Source organism: Enhydra lutris, unplaced genomic scaffold (genome assembly GCF_002288905.1).
Source record: "Enhydra lutris kenyoni isolate GAN:26980312 unplaced genomic scaffold, ASM228890v2 scaffoldscaffold22, whole genome shotgun sequence".
NCBI classification, from domain to species: domain Eukaryota; kingdom Metazoa; phylum Chordata; class Mammalia; order Carnivora; family Mustelidae; genus Enhydra; species Enhydra lutris.
Genome location: NW_019154106.1, coordinates 7,030,442 through 7,052,984, shown reverse-complemented (window position 1 = coordinate 7,052,984; position 22,543 = coordinate 7,030,442). Strand labels below are relative to the sequence as shown.

The 22,543-nt window shown below is 49.8% G+C and overlaps 1 protein-coding gene across 1 annotated transcript; it reads left to right on the top strand.

Annotated features, from left to right (window-relative positions):
* Positions 1-55: 55 nt before the first annotated feature.
* On the top strand, positions 56-15,212 carry LOC111149492 (solute carrier family 22 member 20-like). The gene is made up of 11 exons (XM_022506590.1): positions 56-117; positions 3,459-3,897; positions 5,201-5,304; positions 8,020-8,174; positions 8,704-8,872; positions 10,190-10,313; positions 11,622-11,737; positions 12,045-12,259; positions 13,455-13,563; positions 14,168-14,371; positions 15,107-15,212. The coding sequence occupies exons 1-11, from the start codon at positions 56-58 to the stop codon at positions 15,210-15,212; spliced, it is 1,803 nt and encodes a 600-aa protein (XP_022362298.1).
* Positions 15,213-22,543: the final 7,331 nt, after the last annotated feature.

The window sequence follows — 22,543 nt, the reverse complement described above, 5'->3', positions numbered from 1 at the left end:
TACTAGGTTAAGCCCACTCCTAGGGATGCTGATGTCATTATTTGGCACGTAAGACATGGAGAAGACTGGAGAGGGCGAAGTGATTGTTGACGGAGTAGCCATGGGGCCGGCAGTGCTGTGGGAAGAAGGGATCACCTTACACCTGGGAGGTCAGGGCACAGGCAGGGACACTAATCTCTTTCTTGCCTGTTCACGGGACATCTGGCCAGTTTAACCCAGCCATTCGCTGCCACCCTCAACTTGACCACTGACTAATAAAGAGTCTTTTGGGGATGGGGGAGGGGCAGAGAGAGAGGGCAAGGGAGACTCTCAAGCAGGTTCCACTCCCAGTATGGAGCCCAATGCAGGGCTTGATCTTACCACCCTGAGATCATGACCTGAGCCGACATCAAGCTTAGACGCTCAACCAACCAAACCGCCCAGGTGCCCGTAATAAAGTCTTAATCAGACACCTGCCAAAAGCTGCTGAACCCAAGAGGGAGCAACCTCCACTCTAGAGGACAGAACGAGATGAACATTCTGGACACTGGCTTGGTCCCTTTGTTTTCCTGTTATTGTTGGATGGGTTTTTGTGTTCCTCACGGACTGGTCGTCACTCTAAACTCTCCAGCACAGGTGGCCACCGGCAATCTTATCGCCCTGAACTTCCTGCAAGCTTGGCAAGGTGAAGTGCGTGGCCGGCGGCCACTCTTGCTGTGTTATTTGTTCAATGACCTATTTGCTGGCTGGCTACAGAGGAGGGCTGGGCGGTGCAGCTCTGGGCAGCCCACAGAGGGGCAGTTGTGCTCAGTAGTCTGATGGTTTCTAAGACACGGAAAGTGGAGTGGGTCCACGGTAACCCACAGAATGGGAGAAAATATTTGCTGTTTATATATCTGAGGAGGGGTGGATATCCAGAAATACACAGAGGACACCAAAAGCTCCCTGACAAAGACGATTCAAAAAGAGGCAAAGGACTTGAATAAACATTTTCCAAAGACAGACAAATGGCCAGTAAGTATGCACGTGAAAAGATGCTCCATGCCACTGCTCATCAGGGGAACGCAGATGGAAATTACGATGAGATACCCTCCCAGACACGCATTAGATGGCTACTAATGACAGGTGCTGGCAAGGATGTGGAGAAATTGCCACATTTGGGCACTGTTGATGGGAACCTAAATGGCGAGGCCCCCTTGGAAAGCAGTATGGCGGTTCCTCCAAGCGTTAAACATGGGATTACATTAATGATCCAACAATCCCACTTTGGAGTATATACCCCCAAGAACTGAAAGCAGGACATCCAAGAGATATCTGTATGTCCACAGTGATTGGCAGTATTATTCACAAGAGCTAAAATGTGGAAGCAAACCACGTGTCCACTGATGGATGAGTGGATAAACAAAATGTGGTCTAGACAGACAATGGGATATTATTATTCCACCTTAAAAGGAAGGCAATTCTGAACACCCTACAGAACGGATGAACCACAAGGACATTATGCTAAGTGAAATACGCCAGTCACAAAAAAACCTAATCTGTGTTACTCCATTTATATGAGGTGCTTAGTTTGGTGAAAATCGTAGAGACCGGGAGTAGAAGGCTGGGGGCTAGGGGCTGGGGGAGTGGGGGATGGGGAGTTAGTGTTTCATGGGGACAGAGTTTCAGCTCAACAAGATGAGTTATAGAGGTAGACGGTGGTGATGTTTGCATAACATGGTGAGTGTACTTAATACCACTGAACTGTGCCTTTCAACATGGTTAAGCTGACAAATTTTATGGGGCACCTGGGTGGCTCAGTCATTAAGCATCTGTGTTTGGCTCAGGTCATGATCCCGGGGTCCTGGGATCAAACCCCGCATCGGGCTCCCTGCTCAGCGGGGAGCATGCTTCTCCCTCTCCCATTCCCCTTGCTTGTGTTCCCTCTCTCTCTGTGCCTCTCTCTGTCAAATAAATAAATAAAATATTTTTTAAAAGATGGCAAATTTTATGTGTATCTATCACAATTTTTTAAATCACAATTTTAAAAATTGGAAAAAATACTTGGTTCAAGCCCCTGTGAGTACAATTAACATCAGTGTCTGACAGGGTGGCCTCAGCTGCGAGTAAAGGGTTGGGGGTAGAATTTTAGGGGAACGTGTTGGCCTTGGCGCCCTGGAGACCCCACCCAGGCCACGCAGGCAGAGGCTTGAACCACGGCTCGTCTACTTCTGGGTGAGAAGCTGCTGTCTTCTGGGACACCAGAGGGTGGGACGAATGTGGGAGCCACCACAATGCCTCTGCCCCTCGCCCACCCGTGTACCCCGGAGCATCGTGAGACTTTCTTGTCACCCCTGTGTTCTGATGGGGTCGGAGGCCTCTGAGCGCCCCTTCTGGGAGAGAGCTGCAGGGCACAACAGCACTCGGCTGTGGTCTGGAGCAGGCTTAGCGGTGGCATCCCACAACTCAACTTGCCATCCCCTAACCCCTTTGGTTTCAAGGTCGTCCTTTTTTGGATGTATTGGACCAGAGCCTCAGGGAGCTGACGCCTTTGACTTACTAGTCTTCTCACTGTCTGTGTAAGTAATAAACCTTAAAACCGAAAATGGCTTCTTGTGTCTTTACCAGCCAAATCAATCGGGCCTTGACCTTGGCCTGTCGCTGTCTTTTGTGCGGGTTTGACTGGAGCCTACAGTTCCGCCTCTCAGCTTAACCAAGGCTGATTTAGAGAATTTATCACTTTTTCTTAAAAAGATGTTTTAAATTAATTAATTTATTTATTTGACACAGCGAGAGAGAGAGAGCGCGAGCGCACAAGCAAAGGGAGTGGCAAGCCGGAGGAGAGATAGCAGGCCCTAGCGGAGCAGGAATTTCCCAAAGCGGGGCTCGATCCCAGGATCCTGGGGATCACAACCTGATCTGAAGGCAGATGCTTAATGGAGTGAGCCTCCCGGGCTCCCGAGAATTTATCACTTTTTGTTGCCACACACACAGCTGTAATGACGCCCGTGAGCCTGGGGACGATGACCAGTCTGCAGGTCTTCAATAAATATTGACAATGGACTTGTGCAATTAAGACACAGAGAACTTACCTGGAAGGCTTCCGTTGAAATGATCATGTGAAAAGTTTATTCCTTGAAGAAATATTCTTTCTTTCTTTTTTTTTTTCTTTAAAGATTTATTTGACAGAGAGACAATGAGAAAGGGAACACGAGCAGGGGGAGTGGGAGAGGGAGAGGGAGAAGCAGGCTTCCTGCCGAGCAGAGAGCCTGATTTGAGACTCGAACCCAGGACCCCGGGATCATGCACGACCTGAGCAGAAAGCAGACACTTAATGACTGAGCCACCCAGGTGCCCCTTGAACAAATATTCTTAAGTGGAAACACCTTATTTCCTGATGCAGAGCAAATAAGATGTGATGATATCGTGGTTCTGGACAGATACCCAGAAGCTCTTTCCCAAGAACCCACTAGAAGGAGGTGAGAGAGTCTATAAATTAGACCACGGTGCGTGTGGGCAAACACCTCCATTGACAGCCACAGCGGAGAGTGCACCATGGGCTTCTCGGAGCTGCTCCACACCATCGGCGGCATGGGGAAGTTCCAGATCCTTCAAACTGCCCTCATGATGTTCCCCGCCCTCCTGATTAGCTGTCACAGCTTTCTGCAGAACTTCACCGCCGTAACCCCAGAGCATCACTGCCGGCCGGCCAATTGGACCAATGGGTCTCATGTCCTGGGCGGTGTGGGGGATGGGGACTTACTGAGGGTCTTCATCCCCATGGACGAGGATCAGAAACCTGAGCGGTGCCTGCGGTTCTCTGAGCCCCATTGGCAGATCCTAAGCTTCAACGACACCTCCTCTTTAAGCTTGGACACCGAGGTCTGCCTGGACGGGTGGGTGTATGACCAGAGTGTTGCCTCCTCCATCGTTTCTGAGGTGAGACAAGGCTACAGCTGAACACTGGGTCTTTAGATGCTTTTTTGTTTGTTTTATTTTAATGGAGACGTAAATTGTTCCATGGAATGCTCAAAATTTAAGTGTGCGGCAGGATGACTTTTACATAGGTAAACACCAGCTCAAGATACAGATTGCTTCTAAGGACCCCAGAAGGCTCCCTTGTACCTTTCTACGTCACTACTTCACTACATCACTACACACCCATCCCTAACACCCATGGGATTGTAGTGTGTGTTCTTCAGTGTGCTGGGATGTTTTTCACTCAGTATGGATTTTTAAGAGTCAATCATCTTGATATATAATTTGGGAGCTGTTCTTTCTCAGGGCCACGGAGCATCCCATGGCACAAATATGCCACACAGTCTATGTCCTTTCTACCGAGAAATGCACCTGCACTGTTTCCGGTTTGGGGCTATTATGAATATCACGGTCATGCGTGTTCTTGCACACGTATTGGGTTGGACACAGGTTTTCATTTCTGCTGGGTGTATGCCCAGGAGTGGGATTGTAGGATCATAGAGTGGCCCCAGATTCTGCCAAAGTTTTCTCTGTGTATAAGACATTCGGACATGTCGGAGGGCTCCGTCCTACTGCATACCCCACCCCGACACTTGGTCTGATGATTTTATTTTGCCTTCACTTAGCTATTTGCAAAGCAGTCAGAAAATCGACATGACATCCATTTTCCTGTGTGTGTGTGTGTGTGTGTGTGTTTTAAGATTTTATTTATTTATTTGGCAGAGAGCAAGGGAGCACAAGCAGGGGAAACAGCAGAGAGAGAGAGAGAGGGAGAAGCAGTTTCCCTGCTCAGCATGTGGGGGTCAATCCAGGACCCTGCGATCATGACCTGAGCTGAAGGCAGAGGCTTAACCCACTGAGCCACCCAGGTGCCCTTGTTTTCTTGTTCTCTCCCAAATTTCTCAGACCGCTGAATGAAATGGGAACAAAACGAAGGAAAAAAGGAAGCCTTTCCAGTAAACTGGGTCTAGATTTGTGTTGGTTATCTTTCTTTTAGGGTAGAGGTGTCCTAAGACTTGGGACCAAGTGTTTCATGAAACATCTGGGATAACGTGCTTAATTCATCATGGTGACGCTGATATTAAGGTTTCCGCCATTTAAACTAAAAGGGCCAGTGCTCATGACAGCAGGGTTATGAGCTGAAGGGCAAGCTGTGGGACCGTATTAGCGTGTAAGAGGTGACAAGGCAGCTCTTACTATTCTACGGAAGCCACACAGTGAGGGTACATGAGCCACCTGCTGACAATTGTCTCTTTTCGTCCAGTGGGACTTGGTGTGCAAGCACAAGTCACTGAAGTCCATTGCCCAGTCCATATACATGATGGGACAGCTGGTCGGAGCTACTGTCTTTGGCGTCTTCTCTGACAGGTGAGGGGAGGAGGCCTGAGGAAGTCTCCAGAAGCTTTCAACGAGGCTAGAGTTCATGCTATCCCCCCACTGTCCTAGAGGGGGCAGAGGCTCAGGACCCCACTGGAGAAGACACCCGCACCTCCTTCTCCCTGCCAGACGGCCAGGGCTGCACCCGACACCTCAAACGGAGGGGTCAGGCTAGAGACCTCGCCCCTCCCTGCCCGGGTCCCGGACACCCCACTTCTCTAGAAGACAGTGCCTGGGCCTGCATCTGGTGCGGGCTGGGTGATGACAGCTCCCTTTTTTGTTCTGCAATGAGTTGCAGTCATGAGTCTCGAATTACTCTCTGCTTGGGGATGAATTTGGAGTCACGTGGCCGAAGGCCTTCATCATGGGAATGGTGATGAAGGTGGGTCCGTGGTCTCATTTCTGCCAGCCATGATTTCCCCGTTGGGTTGCCTCCACGGGTCACTTCCCCAGGAAGCAGGAGCCCCTGGGACGGTCATTGTTGCTGTGAATGGCTGATTCTACGGAGCACTCTCCCAGGTCCTCCCAAGAGCCCTGGGTGGCTGCTCCCATTTCAGAGATGACGTGGGGCTCAGCACCACCGGTCCCACGGAAAACTGACTCCAGCGTGGACATTTTGTCCATGTTCTTGGAAGTGAGGACAATGTTCTAATCAGGAAGCAGCTTTGCACTCGATGCCATATCTAGACAGATGATCCTTGTTCAAGCCGAACAGGCCAAGGCACATTTCTGAGAACTCCACTCCCGGGTACAGCGTCTTCTAATCTTTTGCCTCTCTCGGTTTTTGCCAGCCTGTTGGATGCTTCCCCCACCCCCACGCCCACCCCCACCCCGGGCCGCAGAAAGAACATGGCGGGTGGACATTAGCGGAGCTGGGCTCTGCCCCTCTAGGAAACCTTGGAAAGTTCACTTAGCTCTTGGGATCATTTCTGTACAACTGAGGGGCTCTCCCAGTCACCCAGTGACCCCAGTCGCCCGTGTCTCCCCTGGCTGGGCTCCTGGAGCACTCAACTGCAGTCCCCTGTGCTGGGACACCCAGCCTTAAGCTCTGGGCAGGAGGGGCTGGCAGAGCAAAGGCCTTGCTCATTGGAAAGGAGGCCACCTGGAGGGCCCCAGACTCTGCCCTCCCCGCCACCTACCCAGAGGTGAAAGGAGGGAATTAGAGTCCTCTCCATGGGGCTGGCAAGGATCTCTTGCTTTAAACGCCAGTCCCCAGTAACAAGGGGCCTGCAGCCTGGCCAGCTCATACTGTGCATACAGATGGCTGAGAGCTGCAGCACATCCTAGTAGAGCTCCAGGTCAAGAGCCCTCACCTCTGGGAAGAGCCCAGGTAGGAGCTGGATGGACCTGCAGAGTCTGTGAACCCATCTCTTCTCCACTGTTTGCCTGATCCCTTTTGAGACCTCCCCTTGGCTCCTCCTCCCCTCCCCCCACCTCGCCCACCATTTCCCTCCTCTCCGGTATCCCAGCAAACCCTGTCGGCTTTGTATGGCTCTGTATGGTCAGAGACCTGGACCCACCTCCTCCCCTCGCCGCCTCCTAGGCCACCACTCCGGGAGCAGCCTCGTTCCCCTTGCCCCCGGCTGGCTGCAACAGCCTTTGAAGGAGCCTCCCTGCTTCTTCCTATCCCTGACCCCTTCTGTTGCTCTCAGACTGATGGGTAGAGCGATCCTATCAGGTGCAGAACAGACCCTGCCCTTCCTCTGCCAGCTGGCCGGTTCCTAGCCTGTGAAGCCTGATGGGCGTGTGGGCTGCTGGCCCTGCCCGGGCTGGCCCCAGAGCCACTGCTCTGAACCCAGCACCCGCCCCGCCCCTCCTACTCCTTCCTCCTGCCTTTGCACTGGCTATTCCCCCACCAGGGGCATTAGTCCCAGGACCCCTCTTCAGGCCACATCTCACAGCCTCAGAGTACAATGATGGGGATTTCTCACTGGCTGCGGGTGTGGCGCAAGTCATTTCAACTTGAGCCTCTGTTTTCTCATCTGTAAAATGGGGGAAATGACGCTCTTGACCTTAGATGACACACCTCAGTGCTATGTCCGTGGCACTCTGTGGTGTCACCTGCCCAGAGGAGCCTTCTCCGGCCACCCTATTTACAACGACAGCCCCTCCGACGTTCCCTGTTCTTCTCTGCTCTGCGTTGTTCTGTGGCCTCTGACGGTCTGTGTGTTTTACCTACGTATCTTCCTTATTGTCTGATTCTCGCACAGTGGCCAGGGCAGTGCGTACGGGTAGGGGGTCCCATGGGAAGGGGCAAGGGAGCTCCTGGTCGAGGCCTCAGCACTTGGCACCTGCCTGGCACACAGGGGTCTGAGAGGAGGTAGAAGAGAATGAGTATGGGGTCGAGGGTCCCTTGGAACATTAGAGGCACTGCTCACACTCCCTCCCCAATGGGGCAGGGACCAGAAGCCACACTCAGATGCTCATCACAGCCCCATCTGGAAACAGCTGTACTTCAACAAGGAACAGAGCCAAGAGGCAAAGAATTAACCCTCCTCCCCTAGGGGAATTCTAGGCCTTGGCAACTCGTGTGGGGAGGGGTGGGGGCAAGGAGGGAGTCCCTTCCCAAGGCCTTTCCTAGGGATGCGGGGGACTGAGGGGCAGACTGGTGGAGGCAAGCAGGCTGGGGCGAAAGTGGGGGCAGAGGGGCCCCTTGGCAGTCGGACCCCGGGGCTCAGCCGGCCGCTCCGTCTGTCCCGGTTGCAGGTGTGGACGCAAGACAGCGCTGCAGAGCGGGATACTGCTGATGATCGCCACGGGCACGAGCGCCGCTTTCTCGCCCAGCTTCCTGGCCTACTGCGTGCTCAGGTTCCTCAGCGGGCTGGCCATGACCGGCATCATTATCACCAGCCTCTGCCTCGGTGAGTACCCCTGCGGAGCCCCAGCTGCCCCGCTCACCGCTGTGCGACCCGGGGGGCCAGGGGGGCACTTCAGTTACCCTGTCTGGGCCTCCGTTTCCCCATCTGTGATACGGGGTGATAATGATCGAACCTCCCTCATCTCATACATATTTATAGAATGATACCTGGCCCCCTCGAAGACGTTCAGGAAATGTCGGCTCTTTGAAGGTGGTGGCTTAAGCTAGCCCCAGGCTCGAATTCCCAGCCCCCGGGACATATTCCTTGCCTGTGTTGGCGGGGAGCGATCCCAGATGGCCCTGTATAGGGGTGTTACGAAGATCAAATGAGATGGCAAAGTTGCTTGGGATGCTCAGGACAGTGTGCCCTGCATAGCACCGAGCGGGGTCAGAGCCCGCTCATCAACAAGGTTCATCGGGGGCAAGTTCCATAGGGGCCTTGCCTGGGGTCCCTGCCCCTGACTGACCCAGGCTGACCTCTCTCCCTGGCCCTGGGAGCTCACTACCAGCACTGCCACACTTGTCATCCCCAGCCATGGAGTGGACCCCGACGCAGAGGCGGACGCTGGTGAATATCTACACCATGCACATGATCACATTGGGCCAGGTGGTCCTCGCGGGCCTGGCCTACCTCATCCGCCCCTGGCGCTGGCTCCAGGGCACCCTCTCTGTCGCCTATGTGATCATTCTTCTGTACTCCTGGTACGTCAGCTCCCAGGCGCCCCATGGCCCGCGTAGAGTTGCCTTGTCTGGTCTGACTTCACGGGAAGTGTTTGCTGGCCTCAGAGCCGATCTTGGCTTGGCTCTGCTGAGATCTGACCTCCTTTTTTTTTTTTTTAAATACTCTTTTTTTTATGTTATGTTAATCACCATACAGTACTTCATTAGTGGTTTTTTTTAAAGATTTTATTTATTTTTCATGGGCGCCTGGGTGGCTCAGTGGGTTAAAGCCTCTGCCTTCGGCTCAGGTCATGGTCCCGGGGTCCTGGGATCGAGGCCCGCATCGGGCTCTCTGCTCCGCGGGGAGCCTGCTTCCTCCTCTCTCTCTCTGACTGCCTCTCTGCCTACTTGTGATCTCTCTGTCAAATAAATAAATAAAATCTTTAAAAAAAAAAAAGATTTTATTTATTTTTCAAATAGAGATCACAAGTAGGCAGAGAGGCAGGCAGAGAGAGAAAGAGAAGCAGACTCCCTGCTGAGCAGAGAGCCCGATGCGGGGCTCGATCCCAGGACCCCGGGATCATGACCTGAGCCGAAGGCAGAGGGTTTAACCCACTGAGCCACTCAGGGACCCCTTCATTAGTGTTTTGATGTAGTGTTCATGATTCTTTGTTTGAGTATAACACCCAGTGCTCCATGCAATCCGTGCCCGCCTTAACACCCATCACCGGGCCAACCTCCTTAAGGAGAAAAGAGAGGACCCTTGATATACGAGGTGTTTTCATTTGGTTTCTTTTTCTCCATATCAACCTTGGCGAATCGTCCTGCGCCATCTGGGGTTCTAAGTGGCTGCACACTTGACCCCACCAGCCACTGAGAAGAGGTTTACCTTACAAATCCAGAGCCACAGGAAAATAGGCAAAATTCTCAAAATGACAGTGGAGACCCAAACTAGCACCATGAGAGGTATTGAGAGCGCAGCATGAAATGAGAAATGCAGGAGACAGAAAATGTGTACAACATGGTGATAGTTTTGCAAAAACAAACACGTGCCCGAATTTGAATCTTGCGGTAGGACCAAAAGAAAAATGGCAGAAACAACCACCCACCCTTTCACTGCCGCTCCTCCCATTTTGTTCTTTCCGATTTTTCTCTTGGATCTCCCTGTTTCCAAGCGGGCCAGCGCTTGACCTATGGTGATTGGGAGTGTGAGCCCCGTACCTGCACGAGCACTGTGGATGGAGATCCCTTGGCCCTTCCAGCTGGTCAGGGATAGGGTTGGGCTCAAGGCTCTGCCTGTCTGATCGGTCCCTCCCTCCAGACTGGTCCCTCCCTCACCACACGCCCTCTCACTGTTAGGGGTCTGCTAGAATCGGCTTGCTGGCTCATCACCCACAACAAACTTGACAAGGCTGTGAAAAATCTGCAGGCTGTGGCAAGATTAAATGGCAGAAAGGAGCAGGGGAGGAAACTCACTCCAGAGGTAGGCACAAAGGGAACCCACACACTACCCGAACCCTTCTTCCTGAGTTGGCGGTAATTCTCAGTGAGGGCTTAAGTTGGCCTCCTGAGGGTGAACAAAGAGGTAAGTTTCTACATCCAGAGGCAGTTGCTGTCACCATCAGATAGGCAGAGGACCTGTGGGGAAAGTGTCTTGTTACACCCTTTCTCAGAAGCTACCACAGGGAGCATTCCACCAAAACAAGGATGTAAGCCAGGGAATCCAGGAAATAGAAGATCCCAAATAGGAGAAAGGTAAAAAAGAAGGGAAAGAGTTGGACAAAAACCTAGAGAACGATCAGTCTGTACTGAAACAAATGAATAGACATAAACCAGAGGCCTTTCATGAAGGAAAAAAATGATCTTGATAGATTGCTTGTTATACTTTATCCTCTTAACAGGAGTTTTATCGTTCTATCAAAGAATTTGGGGATAAATAAGTGCCAAGTACTTAAGAAACCAAGAATATTAGCAAGCAAATACACAAAAGAGGCAATTATGAACTCCAGGAAAATAAAAAGCTCACATCACAGAAAGAAATGTAATCAGAGTACATGACATGGTTCAACTCTGAATGAGACTTACATTGGGAGAATTACAGAAGGGAAGGGTTAGGTCAGAGGTAGTAGAGTTAAGAGGGTTAAGTCTTCATTCTTTCTTAGCATAAATCAATCTAAAGTTGGAAAATCAAGCCATAGCAGTGTAGCATTTTATCCAAAAATAGGAAATAAGTATGAGAAGAAACACCTAGAAGAGTAGAAGACAGTTCTGGAGAGGGGGAATTGAGAGTGGTACTGGAGAAAGGGGAGGCAGGGACCTTTCTAACTATGAACATGAAGAAACAAAATAACAATGGCTAAGATCCCAGACTTGGGGCCATTCACTGGGGTTTGACTCCCAGCTCCCTACTTAGAGCTCTGTGACCTTGGGCAAATTATTTAACCTTCAGAGCTTCTGTTTCCTCTTCTGTAAAAAGGATTACAGAATCTCCCTTACATTAAATAAGTTAGTTCACATCCAGTACTTAGACCCCCATCTGGCACATAACAAGTACTCAATAAATGGTGGTCATTGTTGACCATCAAGAAACACTAGTTAAAAGAAAAGGAGAAGTTGCTACATAAGAGAATACACGCCCACAATTTGAAGTCCTCTATTTCTCCTTGAGGGTGTGTGTGAAGGAACTGGCCAATGTGGGAGGAATCAAGTAATTGTAGGGCATCAGGAAGTGGAAGGACTAAGGGCCGGAGCCCTTTCTTCCGCCATCCCCACTCTGGTCTTTTCCTGTTAGGTAGTAAGGCTCCACATGCAGGAGGACACAGCAGCCATCAAGGAGGCCCCATTCCTCCTCGATCTTTTCCGCACTCCGGGACTCCGCAGGACAACTTGCTGTATCGCCCTGGGATGGTGAGTGGTGGCCCAAAGAGTGACAACCCCCCACCCGAATCACTCACCTGACGGCTGCTCCTGAGTTGTCATTCCTTGGTGCCCCACTGGCTTGAGACAGAGATGGATGCAACAGATCATGGCGAAGCGATCTGAGAAGATGGGAATACCTGGCAAAGTCTGGAACCAGAGAGTATTGGATTCTAGAATAGGATTGCATCCTATCCGTGGCCAGAATGTTGGAGAGACTCCTTCCATTGGAAAGAAAGGCAAACCATGGGTCACCTTTAGAGTAGGAAGTAAATTGCCGGCACTTTCTCTCCTCCAGGTTTTCCGTAGGCTTCTCCTATTATGGGCTGGGTTTGGATGTGCAGAAATTTGGGTTCAACATCTACTGGACACAAGTGCTGTTTACAGTCGTGGATTTCCCCATGAAGCTGGTGACGGGCCTGAGCATGGGCTACTTTGGCCGCCGAATCACTGCCATCTCTTTGCAGCTGGTGGCCGGTTGCGTGATCCTTGTCACCGCATTTCTTCCTCGAGGTGAGGTTTTCTTCTGGGTCTCGTGAAAATTCTCTTCTGATATGATGGATGACACAGTCTGGTTTGATGATTCAGAGCAGACTAGAGAACCAGATGAACCTTTTTTCAGCTGGTTTCCTGTGATCATGGACAAGTCAACCCACTTACCCTCCATTGACCCTCACAGTTGTTTAGGAAGAATAATTAAGAAGCCCTTATTTGGGGTTGACTGCCTGCCAAGCACTGTGCTAGCCCTTCACATGTATCAACTCATCTGATCGTCATAAGCTGCTGTGGTGAAGCATAAATAAATAAAGCACAGAGAGGTGAAGTGACTTGTCCAAGGTCACACAGCTAATAGGTGCTAACATCGGGGAAAACAACATGATGGTGGCAAGGGCATTTTGTTATAGCAATCTCTATAGTTTTCCATGTTTGAAATAATTTTTTAAAAATCATTAAAGATCCTGTGTAAAAAGTTCATGTCCCAGTGCCCGGCTCATGGAAAACATTGAATAAATTTTAGCTATCATCATTAGGTAAGTTTATAAAGATATAAATCCAGCCTTCTGAGATCTAGTAGCAAGGGATACTAATCTGAGATGGTTGTAGGAATCACAGAAATCTAGAATCCTGCAAGTGGGAGATGTGTTGAAGACTGTCGCATCTATCATTTCACTGATGAAAACCCTGTGTCTGTGGGACAGTCACCTCCCCAACTCCCCAGGACAGGGCTAAATCTCAGCATTCCTCACTCCCCAACTGGCCCTGCCTCATCTGAAAATAGCAACTTTGGTTGGTTGTTAGTTATTCACAGCTCTTTCTCCAGCACCTGCCTACCCTGGGGCTCAGACCAGACCCAGGTTCAGGGAACACAGAAGCCTTTAGGGAGACAGACTGTAATTAATTGCAGTTGAGATCAGTGCCTCAAAGGAGATGTCCAAGGAGCAAGGGAATATATGGTGGGCTCCGCTCAGTGAAACAGATCAGGGAAGTCCTCCTCACCAAAGTAGCATTTGAGTTGAGAAGGATGAGAAGAAGATGAGAAATAAGAAGGTAAATAGTGGGGAGAAGAGCTCGCTAAGGAGGGAGTACCGCCAGTGCAAAGGCCATGGGGCCAGGAGGTGCTTGACACAATGAGATGTCAGAACAGGTGATTGCATTGACATTTCATTAACTCCCTTTTGTCTACACCCCACCCACTGCCTTCTCTCAGACTTGAATACCTTTAAGATGATCCTCTGTTTGTTTGGGAAAGGGAGCCTGGCCGGCTGTTTCAGTTGTCTCTACCTATACACCATGGAGCTCTTCCCAACTGAAGTCAGGTAAGAAGATGGGTCAGAGTCTCTGGGACCGAGATGGCAGCCTCTATCGCTCAGAGCTGGGCCACTAAGGAAACCAGCCTCCATTTGGAAATGGTTTTGTGGTTTCATGTCTCAAAAGAGCAGGCTCATGTCCCTATTTTAACGTGATTTTGGGTATCATAGGACATTGCTCTTGGAATAGTGACCGGAACTTGGCAGGCACTCCATAAATGGTATCATGTGTATAGCTTCAGAAAAATGTCAGTATCCCAGATAGTGGTAGGAAATGAGGAGCTGAGGAGTTGAGTGTTGGAGCAGCACCCAGCACAGAGCACGTGCTCAGTATCAGCTGTCAGGCTTTCCGTCATTATCATGGTTCCCAGTAAGCATCCCCCCGGCCGCACCTGAGATCAAGGTTCCCTTCCCCATGTTGTGCCCCACATGACCCATCCCAGGATCAGGCCCTTTGCCACGCAGCCTTCTTATCTCTCGTGCACCAGCCCTGACACTCAGGGCCTGGTTCATTCATTCATTCACCAAATCCTCTCAGGCTTGGTGCAGGTGCTTGAATTCCGGCGGTGCACCTGCACGGTCCCAACCCTTTCCATGTTCTCTGTCTTCGCAGACAGATGGGGATGAGTGCTGGGATCTTCAGCACACGCCTGGGCTCCCTCTTGTCCCCCCTGGTCTACATCCTGGGCAACCATAGCCCAGTGCTACAGCCGGTGATGTTTGGCCTGGTCCCTATCCTGGCAGCCACAACGGGCTCCTTCCTGATAGAGACAAACAACCGGCCATTGCTGAACACCATCCAGGAGACAGAGAAGAGGTAGGAGACTTCCTGCTCCCATCTCTCCAGCATCTCAGAAAGTCCTTGTAGCCTGTGGGGATGCAGCAGTGGGAAAGGGTCTTGCTGCCTTGGCAGGAGTGGGGCACACCCCCAGGCCCATGTCAGGACCTCTGGGGCCACTCGCACTGCCCCTGCCCCTCCTTCTGTAAATGTCATAATGGCTTCAGGTGATCGTCTGGGAGCCTGAGGAAGCATTTGGAGGTAAATCACACAGGAGGCCATATACAGTGCTGCCAATTTCTCCTTCTATTAAACATCATCACTTTGTATGTGGAGGGGAGCTGTCGCATGGCTAAATCCCTCTTGTCACCTAACCTGTGGCTGCAAAACCACGTGGTAGGGACCAAGTGAATCAGTCTGTCCCTTCAGATGAAGTTCAGCCATGCTTCCTAGGCTAGAAGGAAGACAGTCATCTAATCTACCCACGAAGCACTTCTTTGCAAGTGGGTTCCTTATCTGTGGCTTGGAGGATCTGGGCCGGGCTTGGGTGTGGGGCCGGGCTTGGGTGTGTCTGCAGGTTAGATGGGCTGGGCTGGGCTGGCCTGGCCTGGGGGCACCTCTCAGGGGGCAGCTCTGCGTCTCCATTTCACCCTTCTTCTGGGACAGCAAGCACCCTCCTTCTCAGGGCGGTGGCAGAGACCCAAGAGCCCATCCAGCTCTGAAGCTCTCGCTTTTCCGCTCAGAGCGTGTTGTTCTGTGTCTCTCCTTGCCCAGAGTGAAGATGGCTCGTGACAAGCAAAGAAACGTCAGTGAAAATACCACAAAGAAAGGATTGGCCTCACTTCTCCCAGAAAAGACAAAAGTAGAATGCACAGTGTGATTTCTCCGGACCCACATCTATATTCTGAATGGCCCTTCCTCTCTCTTCACTTTCTCATGTTTTGGAAATGTGACACGTCTTTCCAAGGAAATGCGGTGGCACCTCGCTTGACCGCCATTGAAAGCAATGATAGGGGCTGTGATCTGGAAATATTATAAGGCAGATGAGTCATTCGACTTAGAGACCAACTAAGAAATGACACGTATTGGACAACCCGTGACATTTGAATATGAAGAATGAGCTTTAAGTAGATATGAAGGGATCTGTCGATTTTGTGAAGTGGCATTAGGTTACAGAAGCCAACATCCCTTTTTAAAAAAGAAAAAAGATGTGAAGCTGAAGTATTTAGGAATGAAATGAAGCATCGGGAATTTGCTTTAAAATTCTAGAAAAGTGGACAGAGTGAATGCCAGGGTTGAAGCAGGGAGTTCCTTGACCTTCCTACTTTGGGAGGTGTTTGGAAAATTTTTTTAAGATTTTATTTATTTATTTGGCAGACAGATCACAAGTAGGCAGAGAGGCAGGTGCATGGGGGTCGGGGAGCAGGCTCCCTGCTGAGCAGAGAGCCTGATGTGGGGCTCGATCCCAGGATGCTGAGATCATGACCTGAGCCGAAGGCAGGGGCTTAACCCACTGAGCCACCCAGGCGCCCCTGTTTGGAAATTTTTATGATTGAAGTATTTTTCAAGTCCAACAGCTTTTTTCTATGGTTAATCTAAAACAATGACATGATGGCTGAAAACGTTCCCCCAGGCTGCCTCCCCAAGGGTTTTGTCTCCTCGGCGGTTGCTCTTATCAGACCCTGAAACCCTTAGTAGCCGCAGCTCAAGGTCATATTCTACATTGCCTGTGGATGACCCAACCAGCTCTGTGGGGAGCAGCCCAGGGAGGCAGCCCAGATCACGGGGTGGATGCCTGAGACTCCAAAAGGCCAAAAACCTAGCAGAGCTTCCAAAGAGAGGTGGTGGAGGGGTGTGTCCAAGATACTGATATCGCTAAGTTTGGTAATGGTCATTTTGATACACAAGGACATATGCTTGAGACCCACAGGGCTTCGGTATGGAGAAGAGCCTCCTGTATTTCTGAAAATGAGGGTGTCCGCTGGTTATCACCGAGCTTCTCTATCCAGCATGGGCATGTAAGTGTATGTATTTTTTTTCCCTACACCTAAGTTTCCTCTAACATAGAAGACATATGGATTATTGCGGTGTTCATGTTTTTGTTACTAGCCTCTGATCTAATGATGTTAAATAGAATACAATAAATTCTGCTATGTTTCTCAATTGCTAATTCATATTTTGTTATTTCTGTGTTGTTTACTTATTTATCTGCTTTAAGTATGAACAATTAACCAACATCCAATTCTCGTTTGAATTATGATTATGAATTATATCATGGTTTGTTTTTAGAAATAAAAATCCTTTTTTGAAAACGGATAATGATTGAACATAACTGAATTAAAGTAGTACACCAAAGCGGATTATAAACCTTAACTGCTTCAGAAAACCTAAGTTTAGGGGCTCCTGGGTGACTCAGTGGGTTAGGCCTCTGCCTTTGGCTCAGATCATGATCTCAGGCTCCTGGGATCGAGCCCCACATCCGGTTCCCTGCTCAGCAGAGTGCCTGCTTCTCCCCCTCTCTCTGCCTGCCTCTTTGCCTACTTGTGTTCTCTCTTTATCTCTTTAATAAATAAATAAAATCTTAAAAAAAAAAAAAAGAAAGAAAACCTAAGTTTACGAAGATTTAGATCAGGGGCACCCGGCTGGCTCAGTCAGTGAAGCAAGTGCTTCTTCATCTTCTTCTTCTTTTTTTTTTTTTTTTAAAGATTTATTTATTTGAGAGAGAGCGTGTGATGCCACACACACCGACACACACTCACAGCGGGGAGGGCCAGAGGGGGAGCGAGAGAGAATCTCAAGCAGACTCCCTGTTGAGCATGAGCCCAATACTGGGCTTGATCTCACAACCCTGAGATCATGACCTGAGCTGAAGTCAAGAGTCAGACACCCAGCCAGCTGAGCCATCCGGGCACCCCACGAGGAACTCCTGATCTCAGGGTTTTAAGTTTGAGTCCCACATTGGTTGTAGAGATGACTTAAAAATAAAATCTTTTGGGGCACCTGGGTGGCTCAGTGGGTTAAGCCTCTGACTTTGGCTCAGGTCATGATCTCAGGGTCCTGGGATCGAGCCCCAAATGGGCTCTAGGCTCAGCAGGGAGCCTGCTTCCCCCCCCTCTCTACCTGCCTACCTGTGATCTCTCCCTCTGTCAAATAAGTAAATAAAATCTTTAAAAAAATAAAAATAAATTTAAAAATAAAATCTTTAAAAATAAATAAATAAATAAAATATTTTGATCATACCTGAGTTCAAGAATGATAAATCATATACGAATATGATTCCACATATCATATGAATTTTTCAGAATTTTAATGATTAACTTTAGTATTTCCTATTTTGCTTGACCAATGCCTTAAAAATCTGTATGATATTTGTTTTATTTTTATTTGTTTATTTATTTTTGGTGCAGCAAAACGAGGTTTATTGAGTGATAGTGAAAGGATAGTACAAAGCTCTCAAGGAGGGAGGGGACCCAAAGGGGTTGTCACTGGGAGTTTCTAAGTCTAGGGTTTTTAATGGGCTCATTGGCCAGCTGTTTTCATCTGATTAACCCTCCCTGCACCTGTCATCCAATCAAGTTTCTGTCACCTATCTATTCTATGGGAAAGGATGGAGGGCTCCTTCCAGGGCAGCGTAAAATCCTTCAAAGGGTGGTTTCCTCTTAAGGTGTGGGGGGGTCCCTTGTTTCCGCCTGCCTGCCTTCCAATTATCCTTCATCATTCCCTCCTCTAAAGAGGTAACCCTAACTGCTGTCAGGGAAAAAGGGTGATGACCGATCGTAGCTACTTCCTGCTGGTCAGGGGCATGGATGGGGTGGCAGTCAGGGCTCCTCTCATCAAGATCTGTCATGAGGTCCCCTGTAGGTGTCTGGTTTGACCTCCATGCGAGGCTCCTTCTGAACCACCACCATTTGGAGTTCGATGATCTTTATTCTGGAAGATCTAAAGTGGGTCAGAGCACTTAGGAGACAAGGCCCAATGAATAATGCAAGACCGAGTACAGCCAGGGGTCCGGCGAGAAATAGAGCATGTATTTGTGAGGCGACGGCAGGCAAAAGGAAAAAGACTTATCTGTTTCTTGTGCCTCCAAGACAAGTTTGAGGTCCTCTCTGGGTTCCCAGAAGGATTTCGGGGACCCAGGCTTGAACTTTAGGCACATTGCTGTTGGGAGTTGTCCCTGTGTGCGGGTCTTCCCAGACTGGCTCTAACAAGCACTTGGCCCCCAGGGTGAAGTGGGAGAGGTTGGTTATTTGGGGGCTGGGATTTGGGAAGCTTCTTGCAAGAGGGATGAGATGATTTATTAAATCAAAGACTTCCTTGTCTGTCAGCAGGTCATTGACAAGGAAGGGTCTCCCATATAAGGCGATAGGGAGTAGAGACACCCAATTTTTACTTGTCTCTTGTGCCATTTCATTCTTCCAAGGATTGACATCTTCAGACATAGTGTGATAGAGCCCCAAACCTTGGCTACTCCCTCTGCAGGGCCTGGGGGAGTCCAAGCCAAGGGATCTTCTGGGGCTTTTTTGGTTCTAGAGGGAAAGACCTTAACCCAGTAGGCAAGGGTGTCTACCCAAACCAGAGGATACCTGTCCCTTTGCCCGTCTTCCTCAGGGTAACTTCCTACTCGCTGTTTGCCTCTGGGGACTTGTGAATGGGGGAACTGGTCATTCTTCACGTTTTTCCTGTCCCAGAATCAGTTTCATAGACTCGGGAATCAAGGGAGCCGGCAGCTATGGCTGCCCCTAAGGCACGCCGGCCAGCCCCCAGCCCCCAGATGCAGCTCTTTGCTGAAGTGGCCCACTCGCTGTTGAACTGGGACCCGGCACCTGGATTAGGATGCCCGAGGCCATTCCCTTTCTGTCACATCCTTCACAGTGGAAAGACTTAGAGCTGGGCACTGAGCAAGGCCCTCTTGAGATTCTTAAAAGCTTTCTCTGACTCTGGATCCCACATTAATAGGTGGGTACTGGCTTGTCTGGGTGTCTTTGATCAACCAATAGAAGGGACCTGCCCTTTCTCCGTGACCATGTCCTATCATGTCCTGATAACCTTTCCAACAAGGGAAAGCAGTGGGGTCCTTAAGGTATATGGGGACAGGCACTGCTTATGTTAAGTCCCAACCCACCTTGGCCTGAGATGCCCAGACCTGGGAATTAATATCAGCCTCCATTACAGGGAGGCCATTGCCAGCCTGCCCAGGGGCCATCACTATGAGAGTTTCTCTTTAACTAAGAGAAGTTTGGGGCTTCCGGGCCTTAAGAAAGAGTGAGAGAGGCAGCTCTTCCTGCCCACAGGTCCTGTCCCTGTGCTTCAAAAAAAATCTTTTTGCACCAAAGCTTCTCAAGAATTCTTTCTTGGCTGTTGGCTTCAAACCCTAACATCTTTCCTACATCCCTGTGATGCAACAGCATTCGGGGACTTCACCAGCTGGACCCCAGGGCCTGATGCTCACTGCCTACCTGCTTGTACTCCCTGACCTTTGTCTTACATTTCTCCTTCAGCTCTTCTTTCCAGCTGACCTCAACTGCAGCAAATGAAACCTGAAAACACCCCTTAGGTGATGGGTGATGTGGGAAACAAAGGCAGAAGAAAAATTATTAAATTTCCTCACTACCCCACTGACAGTCCTGGAAACAGGCAGAGGACCTTCTTCCTCTAAGGACTCAATTGCCTCGATGATGCTACTTTCCTAAGGGCAAAAGCCAATCTTAGCCCCACACCCCCACCCCCCAAGATCCTGTAAGTCCACTTTAACATATAAAAATTCCTTTAGAAGATTCCTTTATCTCTAAACCCCACCAAGATCCATGTTAGCGATCACCTCCCCTCCAAGCTTATGGCCCACCGATATACATCTGAAGGGTCTCATGACTAAGGTTTTATTAGACGGTAATAAATCACATTTTGACAACAATAGCTAGCCTCCTCAAGGTCCTGGAAACCTTGCTTCCAAAATTCTTTAGAGACTTACACTCTCCCTAACCCCCACCCGACTTGAATGTATGTGATGGGCCACTTCTGACCCCACTGCAGCTCCTTCTGTCTATGGTCCTGTCCCCATGCTTTAATAAAATCACTTTTTTGCACCAAAAAAAAAAAAAAAAGAAAGAAAAGAAAAGAAAAGAAACGAGTGAAAGAAAGAAAGGAAGGAAGGGAGGGAGGAAGGAAGGAAGGATGGAAGGAAGAATGGAAGAAAGAAAATCAGATCACCCCAGGTGCATCCCAGAAGATGAGAAAAAAATCTGGCTAATGGGTCGCCCAGTGATACCCTTAACGACAACATCGCAATTGAATAGTTGGCCCAGGGCAGAGAGAACAGAAAGGGTGTCTCCTGTATCAAGAAGGAAATGGACTGGTTTTCCCCGTGTTTCCAAAACGGCCTGGGGCTCTGGGTTCCCTAGGGTGAGCTGTTGGGGAGGAGCCCCCATGGAGAGCCCCAGGACCCAGCAGTCCCAATCAGGGCTCTGGCCACCTGAGCCCTTAAGGATTAAGGTCCCCGAGGGCCTTCAGATTTCCAGTGTCCTCCTTGGTTTTTGTCACTGGGGGCATTCTCACTTCCAGTGTCCTGGGCAGCCATAGATAGGGCATTTGGTGCCAGAGCCTTCGGAACCTGGCAACGGCATGCAAGACCCCGACCAAAGTCGCAGACTTCCTCTGTAGCTTCTCCTCCTCACTCTCCTCTTGGTCTAAAGACCCACCAGCAGCTCGTCAGAGCTCTCCCAGGGCCCCCTTGGGGCCAGCAGCCAACTTGTGCACTTTTTCCTCACTATCTGGAGCTGATTGGGTCTTTAAGAATGACCTCGGCATGGGGAGCACCAGGAGAGACGGCTGTGTATTCAATGAGAGCCTCTCTCAATCTAAGAAAATTGTTGGGTTTTCTTCCCAAGTTTGGGTTGACGCTTAACTTACCAGATACCCTTACCAGAGACTTTGAAAGCCACCTCCTTAACAATTTCCCTAGAAAACTTTGAGACAAACAAGATTAACCACCAATTTTTTACCAATAGACCCAGATATCCTTTAAAAGCACAAACCTAAGTCAGGTAATCAATGCTTTAGCACTTTATCCTATTTGGAAAAGACCTAGATGTAATCTCATTTAACATCCAAGCAGAACTTCCTTAACAATTACCCAGGAAGACTCTGAGACAAGATTAGCCGCCATTTTAACGCGAGCTTATTTGACCTTCAGCAAACCTAGATGGAATCACTCCCAGTTCTAAACCTTACCAGCTTGGACAGACGAGGAGATGCTGTGTTTTTTCCCACCAAAGTGGAAATATGCAGTCCGTGTCAGGCCAGAGAAGACAGTGAATTTCCCCAAAACAGAGTTTTGGCAGGGGCTTGGGAATATTCCTTAAAAGTCTCCATCCTGAGGCAGGCCAACCACAATTGGCTCCAATTATAGCCATTAACCCGGGAAATGAATGAGGGATAGAAACCCCTAGGTTTCAATCCCTCTATGATGCAGGCTTGGAAGGGCCGGTGATATCAATTTCCAAAGGGATCATTAGGATCCTCATTGAGGTCTTGAGAGGGTCCCCAGTTGGGGTCTTGAGGAGGAATAGCAAGCATCCATCAGGAGATGGGTGAGCCATCCATGGGCTCACCCATCTCCTGATCCCCGTATCCTTCAGCAGTGGCCAGGACACCCCATTTTTCTGCTTCAGAGAGAGTCTGATTTAACAGAAGCCTTACATCCGAGTTTGGAAAACTTTGAGGTCCCGCCTCATCTCAGGTCTTGTGGCAGCCCCTCCCTTTGGTCCCCCTTGGAGCACTACCTGTTCTCGAAGAGGGTCAAGCCCTCGAGCACCAGCAGGGGTTCCAAGATAGGGCGGGACGGGTTCGGGGACCTGATCTTACCCCAGGAAGGATGAAGCCAGGCGGGATTCCCCTGCAGACTCCGTGTGCCAATCAACTTTTGATGTGGATGTGATGTTCCTTGGTTCCTCCCTACCCCCACTGCGGGGGTGGAGGTCCAAAAGAAAGCAGCAGGAGGCTGGGATCAATCCTACATGGCGAAGATCAGAACAAAAGAAAATGAGCCACCTTTTTCCCAGTTAACTCCCAGAAGGCAAAGTCACTCAGGTGGCCAAGTCTCGTCCTCCAACTTGTATTGTGGCCGTGCCCCAGAGCAAAAGCAAATGAGTTGCCTTTGTCCAGTTAAAACCAGGAAGGCATCCGAGTGAAGGATATTGAGTGATTTACGGGTCC

Excerpts from the sequence above, each read along its gene's own strand:
- LOC111149492 (XM_022506590.1), top strand. The coding sequence starts at position 56 with ATGGAGAAGACTGGAGAGGGCGAAGTGATTGTTGACGGAGTAGCCATG. Across the intron at positions 118-3,458 it reads GCCATGGGGCCGGCAGTGCT|ACCACGGTGCGTGTGGGCAA; the intron begins GTGGGAAGAAGG and ends TCTATAAATTAG. Across the intron at positions 13,564-14,167 it reads CTCTTCCCAACTGAAGTCAG|ACAGATGGGGATGAGTGCTG; the intron begins GTAAGAAGATGG and ends CTGTCTTCGCAG.